Genomic DNA, 21293 nt, shown 5'->3' with positions numbered 1-21293 from the left:
TTTACTTTTCTGGCTTGAGGTTGTTACTGTATTTTATCTCAAAGACTTGTGATTTGTATGTGAGGGGCATAGTCTTTTGAGGGGTAAAACTGGGATCTCTTTGAACTGCTTTCTTCTCTAACCATGTTCATTCTTGTACAGCTTATTATATTTTACAGGAAGGGCAATGCCCTTATTTCTTTGTCTTTCAAAGAAAACAGCATTCCCTACAGAGAGGAATTGAGCATTCCCTTTTCAGAGGAATTGAGAACAATTACTTAACCAAACATTTAGAGGAAGTGAGTGGAGGAGGAATGCTAAATTTGTGTATCCTATATGTGACCGAGGCATGAGCTTTCCATTGACTTGAGTCATGTGGAAGTTCTTGGTACAAATATTTCTAAACTTGCAAATTTTATTATGTTACTGTCAAGATGGGGAGAGTTGTTGCTTTCTTGAGGATTAGGAAACAATGTGAACAAGGTTTTCCAGATGTACAGTTAAGACTTTTAGATGTAAGGATTACGAAACTGAAATGCCATTTCTAAGTGTCAGAATTCAGCATGGCCTTAAGTGCATTAAACTTCTTTAGGTACCCCATCGTTCATACCAGCCAAAATACTGAATTGGCATCATATAGCTGATCTTTTAAGGGAACCTAGAAGAAATTGTTCACTTTGAAGTTAAGCATTGTTGTGCTAAAAGACTGATCTACAAAGTGTGTTGCTTATTAATGTGACCATCGTGGAGCTCTCAGATAATTAATATCATAAGCTTGTGTTTGCTGATTTGTTAAACTCTGCATTCATATTTTGGGTCGTCAATTAGAGGGAATGGCCTCAAGTTGCGCCAGGGGAGGTTCAGGCTGGCAATGAGACATTTCTGCTCAGAAGGAGCAGTCAGGCACTGGGACGGGTTGCCCAGGGAGGTGGTGGAGTCACAGTCCCTGGGGGTGTTCAGGGAAAGGTTGGACGTGGTGATTGGGGACATGGGTTAGTGGGTGACATTGGTGATAGGGGGGTGGTTGGACCAGATGATCTTGGAGGGCTTTTCCAACCTTAATGGTTCTGATCTTATTTAAAAAACAAGGTACTGCAGATTTTAGATGTGTGATTCTTGTTAATAACAAGATGTTTTTTTTTTTCTGTTAAGTAACTTTATTTTTTTTTTGTCTTTCTTTATAGCTTTCATCCAGTCGGATGGCATAATAGAAATGCTACGTTTTGATGAAGGAGACCTATTGCAGGTATGTATTCAGAGTAAATGATCTAAATTAACAGTGTTGCACCATCTCCTTCTTGATGGCTGTTTTTTTGAAACTCATGGGTAAGCATTTTTTTTGAAGACAGATAAACATGGAACTTCAGCTAGTCCAAAAACTTCTTGGCCTTCCAGGTTTATTTTCAACAGTATGCACTGGTGTGTCCAGAGGCTCTCATACCCTGGTCTTATGTCAGGAAACTGATGGAGCTTACCACAAGTTTTGTCTGGTCAGCTTGTTCAGGTTTCCCTTTTATTTTTAATTCCACCCACCGCCCCTGGAAAGCTGGATGTTTCCTTGTGTTTAAGGTTCATCTTGATATAAAGTCATGATTCAGTTGGATAGTGCAGGTAGAGGAATTGGGAGACATTACAGGATTCCTTAATGTAAATGTAGACCTTGGCACCAAGTCACCACCAGGTTTAAAGAAAGTTCACATCAATGAAGAGAGGTGACTGCTGTTGCAAATACTATCTTGTCTGTTTTGTCATGTGCCAAAAGAAAGCTGACAAGAATGGCAGCACTACACCTGAAAAATACATAACTTTAATAGAATATGTACTAAAACTTTGAGATGGTGATAAATGTTGGGTTGAAAGACATAGCAGCATGGCTTAATGCTTTTGAGTTACTGAGTTTTGAAGTTCTGTTGACTAGAATTTCATGAGTATGCCCTGTGGATAGTATGTATGGTGAGAATGTTTTGATAAAATTCCTTGATGTTAGCTGTAGTAGGTGAAAGGGAGGAGAGAAGATTTATGGGGAGGGGAGAACAGCCAACAACAGTAATTGTTTAAACAATTAACATGTGTCTGTCAGGTGACTGTGTTTAACTTCATTAGTTAGTATTTGATTTACAGTTCCTACCTCCTGTCTAGTCCAGAAGAGTCTACAAATGTGAAAGCTGTGTAGTTTTGGGTTCATGATGTGATTATTTATTTCGGAGTTGTGAGGGCTCCCCACACCCCCATCTAATTTCTTAAGTTGTGGGGTTTTTTCCTCTTCTACTGCTTGGCCTTTAATATTAGTAAGTCAAAAATAACTTATTTCAGGTTTTAAGATTATACTGTGCAAGGGTAAGATCCTTCAAATTGATCCAAACTGACAATTGAAAAGGTTACAGACAAAAAATAAAACATCACCAAAAAAGCCACCCCAAAATCAGGTCCCTAATCAAATAGTTATCTCTCACACACTAAATATATTCTCTACTAGATACATACATAGGCTTATTTTTGGACTTAGAGTAGAATGGTGGAAACTTTCCAAACAGTGGTTATGGTCTCAATTACTGCATTTTTGACTCAATATTTCTTTAACTTGCATGGAAATATCACATATCAGTATAAATATATAAGAAAAAAATCACTAGGCTTAGCTGCATTTCTGTTGCATACTAGATTAGAATATATTTTGCTTGACAAGAGTGGCTTAATAAAAATGACTGACAGTTGTTGGCCCAATTTTTGAGATGAAAAGGATGTAGTTAATTCAGCTATCTACATTTTAGGCATTTTTTTCCACAGGACTCCTTACTTAACTAATTAAAATTAATCTTACAGATTTTGAAATTTATTTATTTATTAGCACATTTAATTGCTGTAGCTCTCAAAACTAGGATGGTGCTGCTGTGAACCACCTCAATAATTGATTTAAAAATGAGAAGGAAAAGTAAAATGAATTGTTAATCGTTCTGACTTCATTGCAACAGTGAAAAGTTAGTTTAAATATGAGGGTGGAACAGTCAAACACTGACAGTGTAAACTTTGCAGTGCTTTGGATTGCATTTGGCTTCCACTTTTCCTAATACATCACTGAATATTTAATTTAAAACACAGCAAGAGACAAAAAATTTAATAATTGGTTCATATGGTAGATATTATGTTATTAATTACTTACGGCTTTTAGGCCAAAAATTCTTACATAATTAAAGCCAGTTCCTTTTAAACAGAATGATACAGCGTGTTTTCTGTAGCTTACAATTTATTTCCTTTTCTGTCAATTTTAAGATGGTGACCTCTTGTGACTGCCTAGTGCGGTTAAGAAATAAGACCAGAGCAAATTTGTTGCTGTAAAAACAGATTTATATCTTGGGAACAGCAGTTCCTAAAGTTTTAATCCTACTGCATGTCATTGAATGTTTCTTTTTTAGTCTTTCTGTAATTTCTCACAAATGTCTCTTGATTCTACATCATCCATCATTGCAGAGTAAATACAGTGACGTACTAGTAAGTACTAGACATCAGCTACTGTCTAGTTGTTATGTGACCTTCAAATTATTTTTTTAAATATCAAAAATAATTGTGCATAAAGCAAATAATATTCAATAAATGATAGCGTCTAAGCCATCTCCAATCTTGGTTTACTTTTCTATCATTGGAGAATTTGGTATCCCTTCAGCCAAAGCAGGCCTTCTTCTTGTTTGAAGGAATTGTTTTCTAAATAAGGGGCTTTCTAATCAAGGGCTGGGTCCTGCATAATTTGTTAGGAATTGCTGTCACCTCTCTCCAGTTAAGAGTATATCCTCTTGATACTGTTTCTGTACTTACTGGAACTAGGTACTATTGTCAAACATTCATTGCATGTTATGAAACCAATCACATTTTAGACTTCTCTTTTCAAAAATAAGCAAAATGCATTGGGAAAATTGTGCTTGACCAGACTGACTTAAAGTGATTCAAGTTATTGAAAAGGTATTTTTCTTTTACATATTTAGGTAAATCACTTGCATTTAGTAAAAATGAAGTGGCAATGGAAATGTCATTAGTTAATGCTAATGGGTAACTGTAGCAAAGTGAAGACTACCTTTGAGGGTGGGCTACCAGTACATGGATTAGATGGATTAGAGTTCTCCATTTCAGAATCATCTGGGTAGGAAAAGACCTTTAAGGTCACTAAGTCCAACCATCTACCGAGTCCCACCACTAAACCCTGTCCATTAGCGCCACATCTGTATGTCTCTTAAATACCTTCAGGGATGGGGACTCCACCACTTTGCTGGGCAGCCTGTTCCAATGCTTGACCACCTCCTCTGTGAAGAAATTCTTCCTGATACCCAGTCTAAACCTGCCCTGGCACAACTTGAGACCATTTCCTTGGGTTCTATCACTTGTACCTGAGAAAAGAGACCAGCATCCTTCTCACTGCAACCTCCTTTCAGGTAGCTGTAGACACCAATGAGGTCTCCCCTCAGCTTCCTCTTTTCAAGCCCCAGTTCCCTCAGCCACTTCTCATAAGTCTTGTTTTCCTGTCCCTTCACCAGCTTCTCTGCTCTTCCCTGCCCACACTTGAGCAACTCGGTGACCTTCTTGTAGTGAGGGGCCCCAGACTGTGCACAATATTCAGGTTGAACACAATATTCCACCAAGTAGCCTTAACAGAGCAATAGCGAGAACTTTATTCTCTAACATACATGCTTAAAGGTTTATGTCTGAATAAATTTGTTACTTCTGCCTATGGATCTAATGGGAGAACTTCCTTCTGCCATCTTTGGTTCACGTAATTCAGTCCCCTTAAGAACCCAACAATTTTTTTGAACTCTTGAAGTAATTTATTTAGATCCGGAGCATTGCATAAGAATTTTATTAATGCAAATTGTCTTCTGCTCAATACAAGATTCTCCTTAATTTATACCCGGAGGTTTCTTCAGTAGTAGGCAATTTGCAGAAGTCTGTTTAATTGGTTGGCACTTCGCAGCCATAGATTTCATTGAAGTGGACCTCAGGAGATCACCTGGTACTTTATTTGGGTAGTGTTGTGAGTAGATGGACTGCCCTTGGCGCAGATGCTTCTCTCCCCTGTTGTTAAAACCTCCAGTGAAGTAATGTTCACAGGCTTCCCTAAGTACATATGTTTCATACCTAAGTTAATTTTGCTTTTCTTTTATTTCTAATACATATTTGAGTTGATTTTTTTTCCTGCCTCTTTGTTATGGTCATTTTGTACTAAAAATACCTATAGCTTATTTATACAGAATTCTAAAAACACCGGGTCGCTTTCTTTAGTGCTCAGGCAAATAGGAATCCAGTACTTGAGGCATGGCACTTAATCAGGGCATTAATGATTTGAGGTTTTGCAAAAGGACAAAGTAGTTGCTTCCCTGCATAATAACACTTGTTTTAATAATTCCAAATGAGATGTACATTTTCAACAGCATCTTGTGTGCTCATGTAGTTTGCATTTCACTGAGTTCAGACACATTCTTTCTTTAGAACTACTGCTTAGGCAGTTATTCCCAGTTTTATATTTGAGCTCTCCTTCAGCAGAATTTCACCTTGTCAGTCTCAGGCCCCCCTTCAGTGCCTCATCCAGACCTGACAGATGCTTCCAGCCCCTCTGACTGATGTCATCTGCAAATATTAGGAGTGCTGATATAACTTATTAAAAGTAACAATTGCAGTTATCCTTTCATGTGAAGGTAACACACAGCCTAACTTTTTGAGGAATGTATTGTGAAAAGTAAACTGTAATGCAAAATTTGTGTTTCAGAACAAAGTTTTCATTTGCTCTTAGATTGACCTGGGAAACAGCCTTTTGTGAACTATTTATCATGAGATCTCTTGCCATAGTTATCTCACATTTCCAGCGTAATAGTGAGTGATCTTCCACTGAGGATAAGCGTTTGGAAAGTAATTCTTGTTATATTCTTACAAGGAAAAAGGAAAATGGTAGAACTCTCATTTTCAAATTGTCTGATACGAAATACTTCATTCGTTATACTTAAGATTATCACAGTAAGGATATGAAATGCCCCTACTTTATTTATTTTTTTTTTTTTTACAGGTTAACTCCTAGAATTTTTTTACTGCTATTTACTCGTATTGTGGAATAGCTGAGATAGCAAGAGAGAATGGTGTGATATATATTGTTAATACGTATTTGCTAAACTTGTTAATTTGATAAACTGCTATGAACTGTTAGTCACAAAAGCTGGTAATCGGAAGCACTTGATTTTAAGTGTCCTTAAAATCAAGTAGAGAGAACCGTAATGTGACTTGCAGTGGCTTTGACATGAGGAAGCTGAATACTAAGGGGCTCAGTTACATGCATGGAAATCAGCATTGCTATTGCTTGCTGGAGGAATTTCAATATTTTCCGCAGGATCTGTACTTCATTCGTTATGACATGGTAAATCTAGAATTACCACCTCAACAGAAGTGGCAACCGTTTGGTTCTGGTATATTGGTGACTAGATTCACGTGTAAAATGGAAATATTTTTTTTATTACCTCAGATTTTCACATTGTATGTTGACTTAAAACATGGTTTTGACATGATCTGCATTAATATTCATATAGCCCAACTGCTAAGATAGAGGCTGCATAAGTGGACAAAAAAAAGCACGTGGAAAGTTTGCTGGACTCTTGACCTCTCTGAGTGTGCTCTGCAGTACAAAGTTCTGCCGGCAGTCAGTTGTGTGATGTTCCTTGGAGCTTGATATTTATGACAGTGCTGCCTAACATCGTCTTCATCAACCTGGATGATGAGGGAGAGAGCAGTGAGTAAGTTTGTGGATGCTGCCAAATTGTGCGAAGTAGTTGATACGCTGGAAGAAGGCAGGGCTGCCATTCAGAGGGACTTGCAGCTGGAACGGAATAACACCATGCAACACAACTGGATGGGTCCTGGTAGAAAACAAGATGAACAGAAGTCAGCCATGTGCCCTTGTTGAAAAGAAGGCCAACTGCCTGCTGCATGAACAAAAAGGGAGCCAGCAGATAAGGGATGTGACTTCCCCCGTGCTGCCCCACAAGGGCAGCGTGCACTTGACAGAGTCAGACTCGGAACAGTGGAAGGATGAGCAGCATTGGACACGGGTTGCAGCGTGGGAGATTCCAAACTGATGTGAGGGGAAAAAGGCTTTTTTCCTGAGGCTGATCAAACGCTGGACTAGGTTACTCAAAGAAATTGTAGGAATTCTGTCTTTGTAGATATTTACAACCCAGTGGCCAAAAGCTGTGAGTGACCTGCATTAACTGGACCTCTTCTGAGCTGGGGATTGGACTAGCTGGCCTCTGGAGCTCCATTTCAATGCTTGTGATATTACAAAAAGAACAGCCGTCATCTCAGTTCTTCACCATTGCTTATGAGTAGCTGATGTCCCTCTGCTCCTTTAATGGAAAAAAAAAAAAAAAAAGGCAGTTTCTTCTTGTGCAGGAAGAATTGCCATCCCCAGGCTTTAGTTTAAAAAATCATTAATTGCAGCCCAGGAGCCAGTGACTGCTGTAAAGCCACTGTCAATAAGCATGTGTTGCATCAGCTAAAGTCAACTGATGCTTTTTGTTTCTTTCTCTGAGTTTGGGTCATGAAAGTGCATGGCAGGAATGACTCATGCTCAGTCCACTTTCAGCTACTTCCCATATCACAGCAGTCTGTGTTTTTTTTTTTTTTTTTTTTTTACATTACCTTAAGCAAGATATTCATCAATAATTTTATTTTAATTATCCTACTACTTGCCATAGAGCTGATGAATGCAGCAATGAAGACTTAAGGTGCCACCTGTGTATCAGTTTTGTAGTTGTCTCAGCATTTAGTTGCAATCAGCACGTAGCTCTGCTATGAGTAGAAACCTGCCCTACTATAAGATAAAAATATTTTGAATCTTTACAGAAAAAGGAACCTGGAAGGAGGTAGGAATACAGAAAGGTTTTGTAGTAGAGAATTTCACGTTAAAGAAATACGTTTGGTGTCCAGAAACCTTAGGTCTTGATCAAGAGCTTTTTTCCACTTGTTCCCTACCCCCCTTCACCCTTTTTTAACCTTGTTCAAGACATTAGGGCTTTAATTCATTTGTCTAAACATAGGTAACCGGTGCTATTTGAGATGCCCTGGACTATCCAGGACATCTACGTGGACGTGGCAGATAATGGCACAGGGCATAGGGGAAACCGGGCACCCTTCTGGACTGTCAGCCTGCGACCAGGCACGTTGCCATGGGACGTTGATCTCCAGCGGCAGCAGAGGCCTATGTTTAGATAACTGAATGTAGTGTTAGGTAATGTGACCTCTTACCAAGAACTGAAGAATAGCAGTTATAACAACCCGGTGAGATAGTAAAATTGGGTGGTGGTTGGGTTTTGTGGATTGTTTTGTTTTTCCAGCTACAGTTAACCCCCTTGTTTAGAGGCAGCATTCAGGCTGTAAGGTCTGGTTTTTTTCGACTCTTTTTGTATGCCAGACAGTTGTCCTGGATCATCCCACAACTGTTACTGAGTTTGGAAGGCATGGTTTCAGGTACAGATTCTCTGTGCAAAATCTTTTTTTGAGGGTGTAAGCCCCTGCAGGCAAGCTGTTCCAAGTATTGAAACCATTGATCAATGCCTTCAAATTTTTCAGTCCATTTCCAAGACTTGAACGCAGGCTTTTTTGGGGTAGGAGGATTTCAAAGCCCATAGTACTGATCGTTCCCTCTCCCACTTCATTATCCTACTCAGTTGTATATCTTCTACTGCTTTTCTCATGCTGACCTTATTTTTTTGTTGTTAGGCAGTCAGCTGGATCTGAAAACTATTCCAATTGTATTTTTCCCCTATAATTTAGTTTATAAGATCCATTGAAATACTAATAGTGTTCAAATGCAGCTTTCTGGATCTGTACTAAGCTTGCCATTGCAAGGTACTGTTTTATTATTTGTAGTGCTTCTCCTGTACAGATAAGATGTAATATATTTTTCCTATAAATCACTTTCTTGTACTGCTGTATTATAGGTCTATCCTCTGCAGCAGGAAAGAAAAAGCTGTATTTATTAAAAAGGTTAATTTATAGTTCTTTTTACCTGAAAAACCAGCAGTACGCAACAAAACATTCACTTTATACACTTTATATAATGGATTGATCTGATTCACTGTTTCAGTTCTTGGTATTTGTTTAACAGTTTTTGGAAAGGGGGTGTAGTTTTCACACAGGAAACATAGCGTGCCAGACTGCAACATAGTAAATCCATGATTTTGCTTGAATATCAAATAAGAGTAATTTAAAACATGTAATGCAGCGCATTTGTATGTTTTTGTTTACTGCAAGACTATAAAGATTGACATGTAATAAAAATGAGTGATAATTATAGAAACTGCCACATGAGATTTATTTTTGGTTTAGTTCCATGATGCTATGGTTAAGCTGATGAGCTGCTGAAGTTGGTATGCTGTGTCTTTGCTCTTGATTGACCTGGATTTCAAGCCCCCAAAAAGTCACTGAAATCAATTTGTCATTTTGTTGTATTTAACAGACATTTTTAAGGAAAAAAAAAGCTTCATAAGCATGAGTCTTCAGTATATTTTTACTTCGTGCTTCTAATTTAAAGAAGATATTTGAAATGTTTCAAACTTAAGATGCCCTGCCAAAATGATTTGTCACTTTAAACTTGATGTACAGACTAATATTTTCATGGCAGATCTGTAGTTACAGAATATAGGAGGGAAAACTTGTGTGTAAAATCAGCCAGAGAATTTAACTCCCAATAGTTAACTACAGCTCTAGCTGTGCAGTAGTTCAGCTATTGTTAATGATGTGTATTTCCATTTGTTCCTCTATGTTCTTGAGTTAAATTTAGTTTCCACTACTTTCTGTCTAAAAGTTGACCTGTGTGGGGTCTTAAGCTAAGACTAGTATTAGGGAATAGTGGCCACCAGTCACAATGCTTAAGAGAGTAGATAACAGACAACTTCCTCTCCCAAATAGTCAAAAACATGCTCTCTTGCTAGAGCCAAAGCTAGTTGTCAGGGATGGGGCAGTGTTGGTAGCAACTATTTTGATTGCCCTGTCACAGGATCTGAGCCTGTTGGCTCCGTCGTCTGACTGTTAGGTAAGTGCTAATAGTTTAATGATGTGCTTTAGTTATGAAGCTTACTTAATTTCTAAAGAAAAATCAACTATTGGAAGGAAGTTGTTATTTAATTAGGGTTAATAATGCACTTTCAAGGACACTGGTAAGGATTTGGTCCTTGTTGTGAATCAAGCATTATTTTTGTGAAGTAAATTATTATTAGTAGTAATTGTAAAGTTTCTTAAGCATCTCCAAAAAGCAAAATAAAATATAGCTTCTTTAATTGTAGGTCTCTTCACACTTTCACGCTTTGGTATTTTTTAAAGGATTTTTATTTTCCTAGCAAAGAGAAGGACAGAAAGTGTAATTTGTAATTGAAATAGAAGTCAGTGGCCCAGCCAAGGGCGATGACTTCCCAAGGGCTATGACTTCAGTTCTGAAATGCAATATGAAAAAATTCCCATTCCCCTTGAGAACAGATATCCTTTTACTAGGAGTGTGAACTGTGTCAGGTGGGTCAAGGTGTGCACCATAGGCATTTATCAAACCTGTAACCTTTCTTTCCTTCTCCCAGAAGATTAATATTCTTGGGCTTAAACATAAATGGCATTTTTGAGAAGGACTGAAATCCTAAATTTGATCTTTGTACCCTATGGCAAGACAGAACTTCTTAAAAGTAGGTATCTTCATGGGAAGAGTAACTTGATATAATCTATCTGGATTTGTGCACAGCATTTTGCGCTATCCCATGTGACATCCTTCTCTCTAAATTGGGGAGACATGTATTTGATGGATGGGCCACTCAATGAGTAGGGAATTGGCTGGATGGTCACACTCAAAGAGTTGTGGTCAATGGCTCAATGTCCAGGTGGAGATCAGTAATGAGTGGTGTTCCTCAGGGGTTGGTATTAGGACTGGCACTGTTTAACATATTTGTCAGTGACATGGACAGTGGGATCAAGTGCACCCTCAGTTAAGTTTGCAAAAGACTATCTGTGTGGTGCATTCAACATGCTGGAGGGAAGAGATGCCATCCAGAGGGACCTTGACAAGCCTGAGAGGTAGGCCTGCGTGGACCTCATGAAGTTCAACAAGGCCAAGTGCAAAGTCTTGCATCTGGGCTGGGGCAATTGTAAGCACAAATACAGGCTAGGTGGAGAACGGATTGAGAGCAGCTCTGAGGTGAAGGACCTGGGATGTTGGTTGATGAGAAGCAGATCAGAAAGCCATCTGTATCCTGCACCATGTCAAAAGAAGTGTGGCCAGCAGGGTGAGGGAGGTGATTCTCTACCCTCTGCTTTGCTCTTGTGAGACCCCACCTGGAGTGCTGCGTTCAGCTCTGGGGCCCCCAGCACAAGGACATGGATGTATTGGAGTGAGTCCAGAGGAGAGCCACGAGGATGATCAGGTGGCTGGAGCACCTTTCGGATGAAGACAAGCGGAGAGAGTTTGGGTTGTTAAACCTGGAGAAGAGAGACCTCATAGCAGCTTTCCAGTATTTAAATGTGGCCTAAAGGAAAGAAGGAGAAGGCATCTGAGTGTAGTGATATGACAAGGATAATGGCTTTAAACTAGAAGAGGGTAGGTTTATATTAGATATTAGAAAGAAATTCTTTACTGTCAGGGTGGTGAGGCCTTGGAACAGGTTGCCCAGAGAAGCTGTGGATGTCCCATCCCTGGAGGTGTTCAAGGCCAGGCTGGATGGGGCTTTGGGCACCCTGGTCTGGTGGGAGGTGTCCCTTGGGAGAATGGGGGTTGGAATTAGATCTTCAATGTCCCCTTCAATCCTGTGATTTTTTCAATTCTATGATTTTAATGTTTCAAAGCGGACATTCCATACACAGCCTTCTTAACTAGCTGGGATTTCTTAGGCAAGTAAGGTTAAACTAGTTGGAATTTCTTAGAAAACCTAACCTCCTTCCTTTCAGGTAGTTAACTGTAATGTCCAGTAGAGAGGTGGTAAAGTTGTATGAAGAAGAAAGGCTAGAAGATAGTTAGCTGCAAAGGACATTTAAGTTTCCTAATAATATCTTTGTTTTCTAGCTTGTTATATTACATCAGTATGATAATTGCTTGGCTGTTACTTGTTTTGTGTCTTTCTTGTAATATTTTTATTATGTCTATGGTAAGTTATTCGTTAGTTGTCTTTTTTTTTTCTTTCTCTCAATTTTCATGTTTTTAGTTACTGCTTATCTCACAGTTCGTAGCAGTTCCTGTCACTGGAACTGTGGGTAGTTCTCATCTGGGGCGAAGTTGTCTTTGGATAGAAGCTGATGGCTTAATTTCTTCAAGTAATTAAGTGTAAAAAAGCCAATTTGCATTTTCTGCTCCAGATCAGAACTTCCTCTTTTGTCTTTCAAAATCTGATCTAATTACTTGTAACAGTTGCTTCCCCCCCCCCCCCCTCCCCCAGGAAGTATAATACTGTCAGTCTCTTCAATTATTTTTTTTTTCTGTTACAGACTGAGACAACTATAGGCCTCAGTTCATATCAACAGAAAAGGTAAGCATAATTGTCTGAAAGTTTAATGCAGACATCCTATTGTGAGATTGTTAATATTTTTTGTAAGAATAATGAAGTCGCAGTGTAAACAAAAATCAAGTAAAGATCTTGTAACCTTTCAATTTTTTGTATTGTACAGAGAAAATTTTAAAAACAAAAATATTAGAAAATGTTTTACATTTAAAGTCCTTGTGTATAGAGAAAATGCTTCTGCTTAGATATTTCATTTTATGTCCTTTTGAATGTGTGAGGAAGGACACACCTTTTATGCATATAATATGATTCACTTGGTTTATTCATACTTGATAGGGGTTTTCTTGCTAATAGGAGGCTCCACTATTACACTGAAAATACCCATTGTATCTGTGTGAGTAATAGTATTTTTAATATTGAGAAGGCTAGGACAGCTAAATCACTTAGCATATGAAATAAGAAATTGAAGAATCAATAAGTTCAATTCTTTAATTCAGTTTATAATACATACCACAGAGTGGTTTTAAGTAAATAAAGAGGGGAGAGAGACTCTCCCTCAGAGACTGCTTGTAGATTTTTGTATCATTTTACTGAACTTTTATTAAGAAAGGATTGGGTTTGTTTGCCTGTTTCTAAAGTTCTGGGGTCCTTTTGAGGAACAATTTTGATGTTACTTCCAATACTTTTCTTTTTCTTGCAAAGAACTTTGCATGTGTAGTATCAGAGAAGCAAAAGGGGCCTCTTCCTCCCCCTCCCCCCCATCCCTAATTTTTTTTCTGAAGACTCCTCAAACACTCCCTTGCATTTAATGGTATGCATTGAATGGCAATAATGAAGCATTTTTCTTATACAATAGCATTCAACAAGATGGGATGTACAACATAGCTATTTAAAGAAATACAGCTAGACTTTTTCACAGGCTGTTTCCATTTCTTCCCAAAGAAATCTAGGGGAAGGACTAAACTGTTTAATTTCAGAGGATTTAATGAAAAGTTCTTATTTTGGTATGTATATAGATCTAGGTTGCCTAAGTGTGAGTTTAAGAGCATCTCTTTGCAAGAAGTTTTGAAAAATCTTGGGGGGGGGGGGGGGGGGGAGGAACATTACTTCTTTCAATTTATACCTAAAAAGCCTTCATTCTATTTGTATCACTTGCTGCAAGACTCCGCTGCCTCCTGATTAGACATTGACATAAATCCTGTGATGTAAATCTTCTGTTTTGTATGAAAATATTGTAAGTTTTGGCTTACCTTGTATTAGATTTCTAAGTGAACTTGGAAAGCAGGGTAATAGGGGGAAAGAGCGAACATGAAAAATCTATGAGGATGTGGCAAGTCTTTCACTTCAGATGAAATTAAAATACAAGTTCACTTTATCTTTACTGTGATAATGTAAAAGAGAAGAGTTAATGTTATGTATTGAAATAAGGCACTTACTGCATATTTTAATCTGAAGCTTGAGGCAATTTCTGTATTATGGTAATGTAAATTTTGTCAAACTTGTATTATCCCAACTTCTCATTTGCTTTTTAATTAAAGAAGTTTGACTTAGTCAAAAAAGTCTGCATAAAACTTGAAAATTCTTGTTGCTGCACCTTCCCTACATCTTTCTTATTTCCTCCTCCCCAACAATGGAGGCTTCTCTCTGCCCTTCAGGACTTCTGCCTGTTCATTTCTTGCCTGTGAAGTCTCTCGGTTTAATCTTTCCACTTCATGCTGCAGCATAAATTTTACACGTATGCTACAGCTGTAAGTGCTGCAATATGTCAGATTGCAAGGATGAAAACATGAATCAAGGAATAATGATGGAACTTATAACACCTGTGGTTAATGTATTTTATCTTATGTAGAGTCAGTCTTTATGGAGTTTAAGTGGAATAATATCTTGTTTAAATCATTGTGCCTCCATGGCAAAAAGAAGGTGCCTTTACTGGGACTTGGGGATTATGTGCAACTTTTTTGTCTCCCAAGAATCAATGAAACTTTGTGGTCACAGAATCAATGAATGGTTTGGATTGGAAGAGACCTTAAAGATCATCCAGTTCCAGACCCCTTGCCATGGGTAGGGACACCCTCTGCTAGGCCAGGTTGCTCAAAGCCCATCCAGCCTGGCCTTGAACACCTACAAGGATGGGGCATCCACAGCTTCACTGGGCAGCCTGTGCCAGGGCCTCACCACCCTGACAGTAAAGAATGTATTTATAATACCTAATCTAAACATGCCCTCTTTTAGATTAAAGCCATTACCCCTTGTGCTATCGCTACACGCCCTGATAAGAGTCCCTCCCCTACTTTCCTGTAGGTCCCCATTAGGTATTGGAAGGTTGCCATAATGTAGTTCTCCCTGGGGCCTTTTCTTCTCCAGGCTGAACAACCCTAACTCCCTCAGCCTGCCTTCATAGGAACCGTCTGATCATCCTTGTGACCTTCCTCTGGACTCATGCTAATATTTCTGAGTCCTTCTTGCGCTGGGGGCCACCAGAGCTGAATGCAGGGCCCAGGTGGGGTTTCATGAGAGCAGAGTAGAGGGGGGAGATTACATCCCTTGCCCTGCTGGCCACACTTCTTCTGGTTTGCACCCCAGGATACAGTTGGCTTTCTGGTCTGCAAGCGTGCATTGCTGACTCATGTTGAGTTTATCATCCCCAGTTCCCTTCTCATTAGACCTGTTCTTAGTGGTCTTTGAGAAAGAGGCTTAGGCTACAGATCTTCCACTTTCTTTTTTTTTGTTTTTAATTTCTTGTCCAAGAAGATAGCTTTCTGTGTTTGAAGTTGTGGTGGTTTAGAGTGTGTTCTAATAAAAACAGTGGCTTTGCAGACTTGAAAAATCTCCTCATTTTCACATTATAAAAGAAACATACAAACTGCCCATTCCACTTCAGATCACTGGCCTATTTGTTGTTCGGTCGCAGTGTGATAAAGACCAGCATTGCAAACTTTTCAATACCATATTGCAAAGTGAATGTGCAATTTCCATCCCCCACCCTTCCCATTACTGCTTTTGCATGCATTTTTCTTTATAGGTATTTTCTTTCTAGGTGATTTTTTTTAAATGGCAGTACTGAAATCTCCTGAGTGTCTCCTCCACATGCTTAACTTCTATAGATGACTTATCCTTCACAGTCCTTATTAGTGATTATAATCCTTGGTATGGCTTGTAGATCTTCCCCACCTAGGCAGTTTATTAATTTCTTTGATTTGCTTTTTACCACTAATTGGAAGGAGGGAAACGAACTAGCCGTTTAATTTCTGTTTTGTTCTTGCCTGTGATCAGGCTACAGTGCATCTATTCAAGCTTCTCTCCATCTTTTCCCCACCCTTTCCCCAGACAACCCCTCAGGAAGAAAACTTTGGATTTTAACTTTTGATATTATGAGTATGTTTTCCTGATAAAGGGTTGATGTTGGCATAACTGAGGCAGCCACTAGCTGGATGTAGTTGATGAGAAGCCTTTCTTGCTAGTGTTCTTTATTCATCTGCGCTTATAGCTGTGGCTACTGCCAAATATCTAAGGGGTCAAATGTTTTGTGGGAGCTGACATTCTCCCTGAGGCTACTTTTAATACCCATATTTCTAAAATCCTTTTAACTATAAAAATTTAAATACACCTTCTGATATTTGCTGCTCAACCTTACTTTTTTTTTTTTTTTTTAACATTTACAAGTTCTGGATGTGGTCAGGGAAATGTGATTGGTTACTTACTTATTTTAGCCAAAAATGTTCTGCTTTTAGGTGACTCTTTCAAGGACATTCTGGTATAAAAAGTACTCATAATGAGAAATTTGGCTGTTTGTTACTTTAAAAATTCACATAGTTATTTTTGGAGACATTTTCATTTTATTTTGTGGTAGTAGAAATAACAAAGCGTAGTGGCTTTCTAAGAGCCTAAGTGTTGCTAAAATCATGAAATTTCTTGCCATTTGACGGTTTAATGATGTTATCTTTTTCTTTTTATTGCTGATTTATGGCACAGGAAAGGAAGTAAAACCCTTTAAACGAATGTAAAAGTAACGTGGGAAAAATACATGTAGAGTAATGTTAGATTTGAATTTTCCTCAGTAGCAATTAAAGATGGTACAGATAAGATTCCACAGAGCACCGACCTCCTCCAGAAATCCCAGAACAGCTAGAAAGGTAAAGCAAGAATACAGAAAACCAGTTACTGCCCAACTTTGCAGAACTCTATTATGTTTGACAAGCACTGTGTCCAAATGCAGATGTGTGCGTGGGTGATTAAACTTGAATATGTAGCATGCTATGATAAGCAGCAAAATGTTTTAATAAAATTTTGCAGAATGTCCGTAGATAATAGAATACTGTATCTCGGCACTGATGGATATCCATTTCACCTATGCTCTTCCCAGGTGTTGATACTTTAACCATCTTTATAACTGCATCTGTGATCAAACTTATTGGGAGTTTGTTACTTTTTCTCAATCACATCTTGTAGGATGCTGCTTTCTCATTTTGGTGACAGAATGGATGGTACGGTGAGGGAAATGTTTTTTTCCAGGACTGCTTGTAGTTTACTCTCAAGTCTTACTTTTAAAGTCAAAATTCTCACAGAAGGGTAAAAGTGTAGGGACCATCTTAAACCACTTTGAGGAACTAGACTTTCCTGAAACTTCATAGACTCAGATTACTTCTGGCTAATTCTTGTCTGCTGGAGCTTGTTGGCAGATGTCAGGAGTTCTTTCTCATTCAGTTGCATCTTTTTTTCATGTTCTTTGCACTTTGAAGGTTAGACAACTTGGAGGGGTAGGGAACAAAAAATGTTTAAATTCTTATATTAGTCTGGGAAGCAAGCAATAGCTCTACATGCATGCATAATAATTAACTTAAATGTCATTATGCTGTAAAGTTGCCCTACCCATGGGTGTATCCAGCCTTCAGTGAGCAAGTGCCCAGCAGAGCAGACATTACCATCGTTTTGTAGGTCTGCTACAAGTTGACTCATGTTGGGCCTTTCAGTAGACAAAGTTTGGGAATTCCTATATTGTTTGCTCCCATTTGAACCTTACTACAGTTACTTTTATTATAATTGGCATTTGTTATGATGTAGCTGCCATTACCAAAATTCAGCCATTTAAAAATTCTGTGCTAAGTGGTTTTTCGGGATAACATAGCTGTGAGTTCTGAGAAAAAGATACTTAAACTACATGTATGTGAAGAGTTGCGTATGTCCTGATTGTTGCGATTAGATTAAGTGACTCTTGACTATTTTCAATGCATTTGAAATACTGATCTTTGCAATCAGTTTGGTAAATATTATAAATATTTCTGATAATGACTATGATTTTAAAATCATAATTTTAAAATTTTTTAGTTAATTCCTTTTACCAAGAAATATGTTCTTTGTTAAAACAACCAAACACAACAACAGAGGTTCTGCATGGCTGACTATTCAGAGGTTTAAAATAGGGAGAAATATATAGAGTATTACTGAAAGAACTGATTTAACAATCATTCTAGAAGGAAAGTAGTTCCATTTAGTGTTAGGACTATGTTGATAATAGAGGTGCATGGCCTTTTTAACCTTCTCAATTAAAAAGTGCACTCAAAACGTTTTTTTTAATTTTACAATAAATGTGGAAAAGTGAGTTGGTCACTTCGAAGACTTGTTCTAAACTCATTTTATCCTTTCATAATATTAATGCTAATATAATTTTCCAACTTAATTGTCGTTTTAACTTTTGTTTTGCTGAGCACATGTTCCTGTGAGGTTTAGTATTAGACTGAGAAGGTATACCCAAGTGCTCTCTGAATACTCCAAGTCATAGCAGCACTTGACAGTAGCAAAAATTGTTATTTTCTGTAAACTTGAATTCAGTTCTTCCTGTTGTTTGTCTTGCACCTTCACTTTTACTGTTCTGAGATGAGTGTGTGACTAAAGCTGTCTATTGAGATAAGAGTAAGTATAAAATAGTGTTTTAGTTTTATCATGTGAATAAGGCTATTTTCAATGGCTAAGCTCTAAGTAGCATTGAAAACAGTTCAACATCCAAACCTGGAGAGCTATATAACAATCAGCATAAGTAGACCTCCCTATTCCACATGTGTTATACTTGAAGCGGGAAGATTCTGTTATAGAATAGTGGAGTGAATCATGGAGAGTTCTTGAATTTGTTATAAAAATATGGTGGTGTTGTCACTGCCCAAATCTAGGCTATTTGAGAATACAGGGAAGATTTAATACCCATTTTTGAAGTTTTACTCCTCTGAATAACTTCTTTAAATGGTTCTGGATTGTGGAAAGGCATCTGAATTTGACTGATAATTTGTTTTCCTGGAAGTGTGCTGGATGGACTTCGATTGATCAAGTTTAAGACCTCAGTTGTCATAAGCCCAACCACAAGGCATCTCCTACCTCTCCGCTTTTCTCTCTGTGGAGGCAGAGTTGGGTGGTTCTGCTGCCCTGGCGGCCTTTGGAGCAGCTCTGTTTACTCAGGATGTTTGGTTGCAACTCAGTTTTCGGGAGTCTGTCGTTGTTAATGCCAAGTCAGAAAACAAGGATCAGAAAGCAAAGTATTGTTCTACTATCAGAAAAAGAAGCATCTAAAGAAAAAGCAGAGCCATCGATCTTGAGCTATTTAGCTGTCATAGATCTTGAGCCAATCTTTAGCCTTTCCTGTTTGTTTCTTTTTACATTGTCCTCTGTTGTATGTTCATTGTGTGGATATTAATTTTACCCAGTTCAAGACAAGAGTGTTACAGAGATGCAGAGGTGTGGTTGCAGTCGCTTCATTGTGAACGAGAAAATGTTTCTGTCAATTAAACTGCCATTGTATTCTTAAGTTGTGGCTTATTGATTGTGCTCTCTGACTACGACTGTTCTGGTAAAATAAGTAGTACCAGAGAATGTTTCCAGATAATTTATGGTCTTTACTGCTGGATTGTTTGGGTGGTATTTAAGTTTTAGCCTTCATCTGCTAGCATTCTCCAGAACAGTTACCAGCAGGAGGTTAGAACAGGCAAAGCCAAGGAATGTTTCTAGAGCAAAGTAGTTGTACTTTGGAGATGAAGAAATTTTAACAGTAGAGACATGGGCTGGTTTCTCCTTTGTGGCCTCAGGACCAGCAAATTGGTCCAGGATGGTTTATGTGCTAGGGTGGTTGTAAGTAGAGAAACTTATGATGTGCATGTGAATGTCTTTGTTATGTATTCTGAGGAGGATGTTTGGATATAGCTATGAAAAAATATATAAACCTGTCTAATTTACTGTTATACTTAGTTTTCCTCTAAATAGTGATGACTGATGTTTCTATTATATCCATTTCCAAAAATTGTACTCTTGGGTAGTCTTTCTTGTAGGCACGACATATTCATGTAATATTGGTAAAATTGATATTCTGACTGGGCAAGTTTGTCAGGCTGTTTCTTCTGTTGAATTAGTTATGCTGTTATTAGTATTCATAAATCTTCTGCTAAGACGGGGCAATTCAAGATGAAAGGGAGCAAAAATGTATCATCTACAGTATCTCTTACAGCTTTTTCATTTTTCTTGCAGTGTATCCCTATATCGGGGAAATTGCCGACCTCTCCGGTTCGAGCCACCAATGCTAGATTTCCATGAACAGTAAGTGGACAAATCTTTTAATCAATTTGTTTAGACGAATAGAATAAATCCGAAGAACATTTAAAACTGGAGGAAAAGATTGTGTATACAGATTGCATTGATACCTCATCTGTACATGTAGTTGACCTGCACATTCAAGAGAGCTGGTGTATGTGGTCTTAAACATCATGTAGCTGCACATCGGTCTTTGTGTAGAAATCACTTCCACAGAGTACCCAGGGCTGGAGTATGTCCTTATACAACTGCTTTGAAGAATGGAAACAGTTTTCAATTTAGACTTCTAACATACTGAAGCAATTCTACCTTTCTGCCTATAAATACCCTACCTCAGAGAGCTGGTACTCCAGTGTGTCAGGTGCAACTTGAAAGGTGCACAATATTCTTGTCATCCTCACGGCTTGTTCTAGTGCTCTTGTGAGTGCTTACACGCTTGGTGCTACTCTTTTAAGTGTTTGACCAACCTGTAAGCTGTGAAATGGTCCAGTACAAAAAGAAACTTTGACAGAAAAATTGTCAATAGATCTGCAGTTATTAGAACAGTGATGTAGAGTTGTGAACATGCAGCTCTGAGGCTCCTCCATGACCGGGCCCGTGTTCCATCTCACACCTAGTTGCTATTTTGATTCTCAGTGGATGAATTGAATGGTTGACAGCAAACATGACTTCTCTAAAAGGTAGAAGACGGAGAGGAGGAAGGCTGTTTTGGTTTTAAGAGATACCCATCTGTAATTGTTTTTCATGAGAACTGCTATGGAGATTTTTCTTACCAGTGAATGGTTACTGTATTATAGGTAGCTACCATCGCTTTCTTGTTAACAGCTGAAATTAGTTCCGGCCTTGCTGTGCAGAGGTGCAGCAGTTTCTGTGCTTGACTGATATTTTGTCACAATGTAAAGTGAAGTGATGACATTTCCTATGTTTTGTTAACAGTTCAACAAGGTAGAAAGAAAACAGCCCAGGCATGCCCTAGTGCAGTGTTGCTTGTGACACAAATTTCCACCATCTCCAGCCAGCACTGCTTCTGGATGAAAAGCTGTTTTATTTTCAAATAAACCACAAATTATTAATAAAAACCATAGTACTCCTTGTCTGTAGGAAATACCAATGTATGGTCGGTGCAGTGACTATACATATATGCAAGGAGGCTCCTGTGTATTGATACAGCACATGCTTAGGCATTTCTGAAGAAGGAAAAGCTGTAACTATAATATTGTTTGCAGACAGTGGTTTTCCAGAAATAGT

At 38.3% G+C, this 21293-nt stretch overlaps 1 protein-coding gene across 1 annotated transcript in view; it reads left to right on the top strand.

Moving 5' to 3' along the window:
* The window catches only part of TMEM131 (transmembrane protein 131), a 97108-nt gene that overhangs the window by 18379 nt on the left and 57436 nt on the right, over positions 1-21293 (top strand). The window contains exons 2-4 of the mRNA XM_082784885.1: positions 1164-1225; positions 12463-12503; positions 19983-20051. Of these exons, the coding sequence (XP_082641011.1) occupies positions 1164-1225; positions 12463-12503; positions 19983-20051 (172 nt within the window). The remainder of the gene's footprint in view (positions 1-1163; positions 1226-12462; positions 12504-19982; positions 20052-21293) is intronic.

Source organism: Aythya marila (genome assembly GCF_965140915.1).
Source record: "Aythya marila genome assembly, chromosome: 1".
Classification (NCBI taxonomy): Eukaryota; Metazoa; Chordata; class Aves; order Anseriformes; family Anatidae; genus Aythya; species Aythya marila.
This window is presented reverse-complemented; position numbering and strand designations above follow the sequence as displayed.